Source organism: Nelumbo lutea, chromosome 7 (assembly GCF_056320005.1).
Source record: "Nelumbo lutea isolate HS-2025 chromosome 7, American lotus-T2T, whole genome shotgun sequence".
NCBI lineage: Eukaryota > Viridiplantae > Streptophyta > Magnoliopsida > Proteales > Nelumbonaceae > Nelumbo > Nelumbo lutea.
The window spans coordinates 10424841-10436111 of NC_142690.1; the positions used below are offsets into that span (position 1 = coordinate 10424841).

Here is an 11271-nt window from a genome sequence, read left to right on the forward strand (position 1 = left end):
AGAAGGATATGTATGGTATTTAATTTTGCAATAGGAGCAAACATCTCCTTATAGTCAATGCCTTACCTTTGTATAAAACCTTTAGCAATCAACATTGGCTTATATCTTTCCACAAACCCATATGCTTTGTGTTTAATAGTGTACATCCACTTGCAACCCATAGTTTCCTTCCCATTTGGTAGATGCACTAACTCCCACGTTCCTGCCTTTAATAAGGCTTTTATTTTTTTCATTCATTGCTTCTCTCCATTTTGGGTCTAGAATAGCTTTTGAGTACCTAGTGGGAGTGGAAGTAGAGGACAAGGTAGACACAAAAGAATAATAGGTAGGAAAAAGGTGAGTGTATGAGATAAACATAGATAGTTAGATATTGGATGCAAAGTGCATGAGCGGATTGGCTTAAGCAAGGTAATAGGTAAATCCATGTTAGGGTGAGAAATAGTACCTTGGCCAGGTTGAGAGACACTCGATTGGTCATAGCCTTTAGCTAGAGGATCTCTTTCAAAGGGATGATAAACTTCCCTCCTTGTCTTTCTTCTATAAACACTCACCTCAATGTCATTTGCCTTCCCATCTTGTACAAGTGAATGAGTGGTAGTAGGAGTCGTAGGGATATCATTTGGACAAGGAGGATCAAAACAAGGAGGATGATCAGGACAGAAAGGCTGATCAAAAGGAGAAGATGGAAATGATGAATCTGAGAACAAACAACTAACTTTAAAATTTTGACTCGATACACCTAGTACAGGGTGTATCGTATTGTTTCTTTGAAAGCTTGATATGGGATACGGTGGGAAATAGGTGGTATCATCTTTTCCCATCTTATCGTACTTGTATTGGACATGTATCGGTGGTGTATCAATGGCATATCAGTTGATATGTTGCGAAAAAGATACATGCAGGAAATGAAAAAAAGGGGGTAAAAAAGGTGGTGTATCAATGGCCTTTTTTCACCCCAAATAACTCTAAAACTCCAAATCTCATTTCTAGAGTGCTAGATATGCAATAAAACACAAGAAACAAGTGTGAACCATCAAGGTTTTTGAAGGTTTTCCAAGCTCTGAAAAATATTGCAAAAATAGGTAAGTTTTTTTTTTCAATTTTTTGATAATATCTTGTGATTTCTTTGTTTTTTTGCTTGAACGCTTAAAAATGTTTAAATCTATGTTGATCTACATTTCTTGTGTTGAAAATTACAATTTTTTTTGGTGTTATGAGTAGATCTATGGAAATTTTATAAAGAGATTTGGGAAAAACATAAAATAACAAAAAATTGAAAATGTATTTTTTTGATCAGCAAAGAAGAATTAATTTTATTATCAATGACAAAAGAAACTATAGTTGTGCCCAAAACAACTGCTGCCTATGGACCCCCTGCTTAACTAATGAATCAGCCATTCCATTTGCAGTCCTTCTGATCCAAGTGAATGAAACATTGAGTTCCGTTGCCAGACTTTCTATCTCTCTTAGTGTGTCTCTATATATCCAGGGACTGTTGCACCTTGTAGTAGTCCAAGAGATAACCAATTTTGAATCCCCTTCTACCTCCAAATTTTGAAAGTTTGCTTGCTTAGTGAGTTTTAGACCTTGTAACAGCGCTAGAGCAATTCATAAAGCAATTGAAATTTCTTCTTCAATAATTATTTTTTGAATATATTGTGCAATGTTTATTTATTTTTGATTTTTGTAATTTTTGAAATTAAAAAATAGATAATAATTATTTTAATAAGAAATAATTATTAATTATATTTTCACTTAGAAGTTGTGCCAATGCATGTTTTATGGTTGGATAGGATAGTTGGGCTTTTCCCATCCTTAAAACAATAATTATAATCTATAAATTATTGTTAAGCATAGGGTTTTTTTAATGAAAATTATAATTGACTACAATGTATTTCTTCTTAAAACCCAATAACTATGTATTTTTATGATTTATTGAAGTATTTATTAGTTTTCCATGCATATCTTCATTTTTCTTTGATACACATGAATATCCAAGGCGTATCCTGATACATTTCTTATAATTGCATTTCCAATACACTTGGTGTTTTCGATACTTTGGATCTTGTAAGAGAGGATGGATTTAAACTATCTTGGGCATATTTTTGTGAAGCCTTTAGAAGCTAGCTCGATTGGAACTATTAGAATCGACATTTTTAAGATTTCAAAGCAAGTGGGCCCGTTTAGGGAGGAGTGGTCGACAGGCCTGAATATGGGTCCGTCTTCGTCTCCATCTAAGTTAAAAAGTAATTTTGAAACTACGACAGTAAGAACAGAAGTGTAGGACACCGACAACTTTTTTTGGAGAACTACAAAATATTTCTATAATGAAATTGGGGTTTCTCCAACTTTGAGGTGTGGGGATTCAGGTCTATGCATTGGAAATGTAGGCCTTGAATTCCGACCTAGAGAAAAGTTGTTGCCAACAAAAGAGAGGCATTACAAGAGTAAAGAGGATGTGGCTATAGCTGGGATTGTTGCTTCATCTATTCATTATGGTCATAGTTTTCAAGGCACCAAGGCGAGGCTAGGCGATAGGGGGGCGCTTTATTGCCTAGTCGCCTAGGCGTTATGTAAAACCATATATCCTAGGATAGTTCCCTAGGTTCCATAACCATCTTTCCTTAATAATTATCCATAATTTTCATAAGAGAAGTATAAATTTCATGTTTAAGTCTAGAAAATCAACATTTTATGGGATGAAAAAAGAACAAAGGAAGGAAATTTCAAAAAATATAGGGGCTGAACCCCTACTCTTGTTATAGGAAAAGAAGAAAAGAAAAAGTGGAAGAAGAAGAAAATGTGTTGATTAGACAAAATTTTAAGTTCTTCCCTTGCTTATTGGTTCAGGTTTTGAAATCATTGAGGGTTCAATCAAGGATCAAAATTCAGGTGTTTTCGGGGACCCATTTTTTTAAATAAATATATATATATATATATATTTAAAAATGAAATTGAAAACCAAAGAAATAAAAAAAAAGGGGGAGTATTGTTATAAGTACTGATACACCCTTGCCGATACACATGTGTATCAATACTTTGAACCATGGGTTCAATACAGAAGTTGGCAATGTATTTATAAAAAAATACAGAAGTTAGCAATGTTCGTGTTGATTAAACCCTAACAAATAGGAAAATAATAAAAAGAAATTAGTATATAAACACATAAAATGAATATTCTAGTTTAATAATGTCTATTTTATAATTATAATGTCAAAAATTAAAAATATTTAAAGTATTTTATAACACAGTGCACAAAACAGCTTGGCTACCGGGCGAGGTGAGCCTCCAAGGGCACGTTGTCGCCTAGGTGTCGCCTTGACAACTATGATTGTGGTTGTATATCACAGCAGGAAGAAGGTGAGCTCTAGAAAGAAACCAATGTAGAAGCGACATATGGAAGAAAAAGAAAGGGGTGGATAAGCTAGAAGGAGAGGTAGGGGAGAGGAAAGAGTTTGCTTAGAGATGGAGATTGTAGAAAATGCAACTACGGGTTCCTTGGAAAGGGAGGAGGGTAATGAAGGGGGAAAATGAGAAAGCTTTAGTTATTCCCTCTTCAAAGGTTTTCAAGAGAAAGAGACAGTATAGAACAAAGCCACTACAAGAGGATGATGAAGATGCTCTAGAAAGGGAGAATGGAGAAGGAAGAAAAGGATTCAGTTTTAGACAATGAAAAAATTCCGATATATGAGACTTATGTTATTGACAAATCAATAGATGTAGAGAAGATCCTAAATACAGGATTAGAAGTGGGAAGGCATTGGGTGTTTTTGTTTTGTTGGGGAGAAGATTATACTAGAAAGATGTTCAAGGACTTGGAAAACATTTTTCCAATGCCTGCATGGGAGGACATTGGGGATACTTTTGAGTGCCCCTTAGTGCCTGATGACGCTCATAATTTTTCATGTGCAGATAGATTCAAAGAAGTTGTTAACGAAAAAAGTATAGTGGATGATGGTGTAAGGTTTTTTCAGAAAAATTCTGTCTTGGAACTGGAAGGGACGCTCTAGCAGTTAAAAGATTTAGAAAACATAAGAAACATAAAGATGTCTTGGCCTCAAAAGTTTTTGCTAGGCTGAGGTCTTCTTGGGGTTGGACCAAATAAGAAAATGTTAAAATTCAAGAGAGCATCAAAGAAGGAGGGCTTGGTTGTGTTTTGTTGGGGTGTCTTTTTTTGTCATTGTTGAACTGGGTCGTAGTTGTAAGGGTAGTTTTCTTAGGGTGGAATTGGGTTGAAGGTTTTTTTTTTTTTTTCTTGTAGTCTGTGTTTGGGCTTGGTTGTTTGTCTTATGTTGCAGGCCTGTTTGTTTTAGCGAGTTCTTTTCTTGGTGTTTTGGGTTTTGGTCTTCTCAGATTTGTTCCTTTTGGGTTTGTAGTATGGGCTTTTTTGGGAGCTGTTGCTTGCTTTGTTTCTCTCTCTCTCTCTCTCTCTCGTGACTTGTGGTCACTCTCCTTGTATATCTTCCTTTTTATTTTAATAAATATATTACCCAAAAAATTTTTTCAAGGAAAGAAAAGACAAATCGCCAAGTCTAGCATGCCGCAAATGAACTCTGGTAACTGACTCTGACTATCAAAAGTACCACCACTAGACGCCTGTAAAGCAACAACTCAAGAAGTAGAGACCTCTAGCTTCATGACCACTCCCAATCGTTTGTTTCATCACCTGGTCTTTAAACACACAAAAGGTTACACAACAATTTAAATCCTTGGTAATCTTAGATGCAGACAATAGATTTTGTGGTAGAGTTAGGAACATGTAGCATGGATTTTAAGGTAAGGACTTTTCCAAGGATAATGTCTCCCTTCCTAGAAATGGTGGAAATAGAGCTATCAGTAATTTCCACTTTATCTTAACCAGAAGTGAGGTGATATGATGTAAACAAAAAAGACACACTTGACATATGTCCTGATGCCCCAAAGTCAATAAACCAGGAACAAGGAGGTGAGGAATAAACAAATATTGAAGGCAGAGACTATACTTGTCTTGGCAAATGAAGCATGTTTCAATTGAGCCATAGCTTGATTGAGAAGATCTATCTCCTGAACTGTGAAATGTGGGAAGTTGGGGTTGGGAGTAGTGGTCTGTCAACTCTGTCCCGAATGTGAAGAAGCACCTGTGGGTTAATAAGTATAAGGGGGTTTTGATTGGCTACGTGATACTGTTGCCATTCCATTCTGTTTAATGCCAAATCCATTGTTCAATTATTGGTGCTTAAATTATTTCTTACTACTTCTATCCATGTTCTTTCTTGTCTACCCCAGCCCCTTCAACTTGCAACAAACCACTTTTCTTATGGGTGCTGTTAATGGTCTTATGTGCATGTGACTAAACCGTCTTAGTCTACTTTTTCTCATTTTATCACCCATTGGAGCTTTTCCTAGGTATTTTTAAATGACTTCATTTCTGATCATATCCTTTCTAGTTTTCCACTCATTGATCTCAGCATGCCCATTTCTGCCATGCTTACGGTTTTTGAACATATTGTTTCTTGACTGCCCAACACTCTGCTTCATACAGCATACCTGGCCTTACAACTGTTTTATACAATTTTCCTTTTAATCTAAGTGGTATTGGAATGAGTGAGTTTTCACACACTCACTTTGAAGTTTATGCCTCAAAATTCCTAGGGGTCTATGCCTGACACCGAACTGCCTTGCCTCTGCTTTTAGCCTTTTAAAACCTTACTGAGTTTTGTTGCTACCTTTTCATACAACAATAAATAAATGAATATCTTTAGGAATAATAGTAGAAGTGGAAGCTGTGTCTAAGGTCTTAGATGGCAATGGAATCCATCTACTTTAGTTAATGAGAGTATACCTACAACCCCTTGTTTGGCAACTTAGTAGTAGTAGTAGTAGCATCAAGAGGAGCATCAATAGTATTAACAGGAACAATAGGAAGAGATAAAGTGAATTCTCTCTTCATGACTATTCTCCCCTTGAAGAAAAAATGAGTAGAAAAGAATGGTGTGGACTCAGTGAAAGGCGTATCTTTGATAACAAATCTTTTCCTTGATGTGGGGTCAACACAATAGTACTGCTTTTAAACAAATCAATACTGCAAGAAAATCCCTTTTACGGCTTTAGGATCACATTTTGACTGACTTGGACTCAAATCATGAACAAAACAAATATAATTGAACACTCTCAAAAGAAGTGAAAAAGGTGATTGATCATGAAACAATAGTTGATGAGAAGATGCAAATTGCAGGAACCTGGATGGCATTCAGTCAATAAGGCAAGCAGTTGTTTGCCAAATATCACCACAAAACCGAAGTGGGATGTAGGGACTCAACATTAATGCTCTTGCAATTTCCAAAAAATGGTGATTTTCCATTCTACTATACCATTTTGTTGAGGAGTATATACAGATGAACTTTGATAGATTACCCCCTTCTTTTCAAGGAAAGAAGAAAGGTTCTTTCAAAATTCTTTTGCATTATTAGAACAAAATATTTTAATTTTTTTCTCAAATTGGACTTTCACCTTAGCATAAAAATTATTGATTATCTTAGATACTTTATCATGAGAATGTAACGAAAGCAGTCATATCAAATGAGAATAATCATCCGTAAATAGGATAAAGTACTGATAACCACCGATAATTGGAAGATAGCATGGTCCTGAAACATCGGTATGTATCAAATGGAAAATCTGAAGTTCTAAATGCTTTGAAAATTGACAAATTTGACAATGTATACTGAAAAAAGGAAACCAACTTAAACATCTTAGGAAACAATAACTTCAATGACCAAAAAAATCATTGGCAAGATGAACATGCGATAACTATTACCTTTTTGATAAATCATGTCATAACTATTATGTGTTGATGTTCAAAGTTTGTATCCAATCAATGTGCAATGGAATTTCTTTCATCATCTTTATATTTTGGTTGATGGGAATCCTGTTGTCTCCTTATGTTTCTCTCCTGCTATGTTGTTCTGATCTGATATCTGAGGCACATTAACTCATAACATGGTAGATGAATCAACAGTTAATTTATTACATGCTTAATTATACAGCCTTAAATTTACTTTATATGTATATTCTTATACTACAAATAGAATAAGTAAAAAGAAACAGTTCTATTTTTTTTGTAATTAAAGAAAAATATTTATTTCACATTACATCAAACAGTGACCAAATGTACAACATAGTTAGGGTATATAACTACTAAAATATGGTATAAGTGACATGCATAAAGTGGTATTTGTGATTCTATTATATGGATGTGTTATATGAAGAAAAACAAAGTAAAGGAATTATAATAATTTTATAAGGTCTTTTTATCATTTGATTTTTATAGCTCCAGAGCATTGTTTTTTCTTTGGTTCAAAGCATATTTAAAAAGCCTTCTTTAGACACACACACACACACACACACACACTTAGATACTTATGTACTTATATGTGTATAGTATATACACACATAATGCACATACACCTTTTTTTGTGTGTTAATTGAATTCTTAAATTTTTAGCTTGCTGAGTCAGACTTTTGGTTTCACTCCAGGTTCCTACTCCTATGTTTGTACCCATGCAGCACTATATCCATGGGTAAACCATGTGTTTGCCTTTTTTGTTGCTATTTTTTGGTGCTTAAAGATATGAAAGTTTCTACCATATCAAACAGAAACTAAAGATTGCAAAAGGAAAGATGTCCATAGAGCCTTGATCCCCTTAAACTTTTTATCTGCTGACTATATAATTTGCCTAATAAAGGAGTCTGGAAAGCATTGCTGTACTGCTAAAATCTGTAGAAACTATATTCATACAAACACCCCAGATTTCCAGTTATGAGTAACATAACAAGTGATTTGATGACTCTGTCACCTCTTGTCAAAGAGCCCAAGGAATATTTGATATGTCAAATCCCCTTCTAATCAGTTTGTCCAGATCAAACATTTCCCTGTTACTGCTGTAGTGTAGTTCCAGGATAACTGTTAAGAATGTTTTTTTCCCTGTTTTTTTTTTCTTTTTATGAGTAAAAAAAGAAAAACTTTTTTTTTTGAAAAAGATAACTATTTTGTCTCTCCAATTTTCTTATCTCCCTGATAAGTGAGAATTGCACTACTACAGTAAATCTGTCTTATAGCATTGGAAGAAGATAAAAACATAAAGTACATTTTTTGGACAGGCAAATGAAAAATAGTACTGCCTATATAGAAATATAAAATTACAAATGCAACACACTTAATAAATTCAAAATTGAACCTTTGCCATGATATGTACCATAAATAGACCATTCTGCAGTTTGAAATTGAAAATAAATCAATTTACTATCTTAAGTAAATCAAATAGGCAAGTAATCTCTTGGTATCATAGGAAAAAATGAAGAAAGAGCCACTGAAATTCCTGATTGGGATTGGAAACCTCTTCTGTTTTTGTTATTATTATTTTTGGATTGCTTTGTTGTTTCACATCAAGGTACATATCCTTGTGGTTAATGATATTTGGCATTTTGCAATTTGTGATGTTCATATTAGAATCTAAGCCTTTTCAGTGGCTAGTTCTTAGTGGGAACATGAGGAATTCAACTGAACTGATTTGATCTTTCTAAAATAGCAGGGCTACTTTGGAATTCAGATAATGCCTTCTTATGCATAGAAGTTTGGTCATACAAAGCAGATTGAACAAGGAGCCTTGTTCTCTTTCATAAAAACTGATATAAATGATTCATGAGATATAATCTTGCATTCTTCTCTGTGGTGTTACATTTGCCAATCTTTTGCAATTATTGGCCTGGTCTGATTTCTATTCTAAAACATTCATCTTTTCAGGCTTTTTCCATAAAAGGCATGTCAAGAAATCTAAAGGGACCACCTTTTCTGAAAGCATATATACATGCCACAAATGCATCAATCAGGATATTAAGCATATGAAGGGAAAAACACGCCGGGGAAAAACAAAATCAAAGAAGAGCAAAAAAGCCTCTGCAGATGGGCGGCTAGGACAACTACAGTCTAGCAAGGAAGTCCTCACGGAAGGACGTTCAGTACGATTACGAGCCAATAAGAAGATCTCCATGGAAAGACGACCAGTACAATCACAAACCAGTAAGAAGACCCCCATGCATGGACGGCTAATACAGACACAAGTCAGTAAGGAGCCCCCCATGGAAGGACGGGTTTTACGATCTAGATTCAATAAGAAAGTCTCTACAGAGGTACAGCCATTACGATCACAAAATGGTAGAAAAGCCTCCAAGAATGGAAAGCTGGTAGGAGCACTGAACAGCAAGAAATCATCTGCAGAGGGAAAGCCAAAGTGTTTAACCAAGAAAGTGAAGTACTTGTCTCTGCAAAGCAAACAAATTGGTAGACACAAGAAAGGGAAAAAAAGTCAAACAAAAAAGAGGATGTCCAATAAGTCTAAGAAGGAAACTTGTTGGCCCAAGAGGAAAAGAACAAAAATTTACCATACTTACTGGCTGAATGGTCTGCATCTCTCTCGCAAAGCAAATGATGATCGCATGCTGCCTTTTAGAGAAAGAAAGCTTATTCTTCCATCCAAAAGTTCAAGTGACACTCTTGTGCAACCCAAATGCTGCCTTTGTTTTGAGGCTGGACATACACCTTCCTTGGCTTATGTTGGTTGTGAAAACTGTGAAGGTACTAGTTTTTGGTGTTCCTCAATACCTTTAGTTTTTTTTTTTTTTTTTTTTTTTTTTTTTTTTTTTTTTTTTTCTCCCAAGGCCTTGTAACTAAAGATTTTCATCTGCTAAAGTACATGCTTCTTTTCTATTGTGCAGATTGGTTTCATGCAGATGCATTTGGCCTTACTGCCAAAACAATTGATGGTCTTCTTGGGTTTAGATGCCATAAATGCCGTAAGAGGAACCCCCCTAACTGTCCACATAGACAAAATATGGCCATTGATGGGGTTAATTCAGGGAAAGGTTGTGCTCAAGATGTATCAGATATTGACATCCTTCCAAGGGAGGAAGCTGAAAAGGAGAAAGCTTCATGTGAAGAGTTCCCAGGTTCATCTTTCATGCATGAACCTGTTCTTAAGAAGCAGAAAATAGATCTATCTCCAGATAGTAAAGAGAACTTCACGCTGGCGTGCATGAATAAGTCAGAAAAGGGGTCTGAATCAGTTAATAATGAGTGGAAAGGAGATAAAATTCCAGATTCTGTTAATGGGGAACAGAAATCAGAGGTTATTCCAGATCCTAATGAGACTGTTATGTTGGACTGTGAAACAGAACCAGAAGGGCATGTTACTGTTCATTCAATTGTTGATTTGATGCATCAATCTTGTAAATCTGAGGAGGATGTAATAGAAAGGCAAGCCGTACCTTTGGGATGTAAAGAGATGGAAGATGGCTCGGTGGAGACAACAACCAGCCCAGAGGCGGTTGTGTCTTCAACACTTGGTGATTCCACCATGTTGCATAGCATAACAACCCTGTCATCAATTGAATTACTAGACACAGGAGACAATATGTAGATTAGTTTATATTTGTGGATTTTCTAATGTTGACATGCAGGCAGAAGGGCAAAGTTTTCCCGCGCTGATTCATTTGAAATTGCAAAATAAAGAGCTATATTTGAGAATGAAAAGAATCTTTGGTTCCATTCCATTTTTAGGGAAATCATTTCCTTCCACTAGTTTTGCTCCATTAGGATGGAGCATTGCTAAAATTGCAGTGAAATTTGGGTTTGGTGCCCTGATGCCTTCATATGTTGTCCTTGGAACTTGTATGGAAGTGGTTTAACTTGCATTGTTTTATGCCTTTTGAGCATGCTCACTTTCTCAGCCAGGTGGTGTCACTCCTCTAGTTTCTCAACTTCTGAACTTTTAGTCTAAGAATGTCTTGCTTGACTACTTATTGCAAACAATTCAAGGGAGTCATCTTTATGAGGAACTGTGGTTCCATATAGCCATAATGGGTGTTTTTGAGGCTCATTATCATTCAGATATCATCTGATGCTAAGTAAGTACTTCTTGTCTTACATATATCCTTGTTATGTGGTCTTTTTATCTTGTTCTTCGAAAAGAGGACTCAAGTTTCCCCTATTTGATGTATACATTATTTTTTGACTTAGTTCCATATGACATCTTTAAAACTTTCTCAAATACGAACTTCTGATACATTTTTATTTGATTTTTAAATGTGTGAGCATGACTTCTTGCTATTTCCTTCCATATTTTTATCAGATATCTCTGTCACAGCCTGGCAAAAATTGCTATGGTTAATTACAAAGTTTTCTCTAAGAGATGTACACTTTTTTTCCGTTCTCTTCACAAGAATGTTAAATCTTAA

The 11271-nt window shown here is 35.3% G+C and overlaps 1 protein-coding gene across 1 annotated transcript in view; it reads left to right on the plus strand.

The window, feature by feature from the left end:
- Positions 1 to 10755, plus strand: part of LOC148845042 (PHD-finger and DNA binding domain-containing protein) — a 34493-nt gene extending 23738 nt beyond the window's left edge. The window contains exons 8-9 of the mRNA XM_088955756.1: positions 8783 to 9613; positions 9754 to 10755. Of these exons, the coding sequence (XP_088811882.1) occupies positions 8783 to 9613; positions 9754 to 10454 (1532 nt within the window). The 3' untranslated portion in view covers positions 10455 to 10755. The remainder of the gene's footprint in view (positions 1 to 8782; positions 9614 to 9753) is intronic.
- Positions 10756 to 11271: the final 516 nt, after the last annotated feature.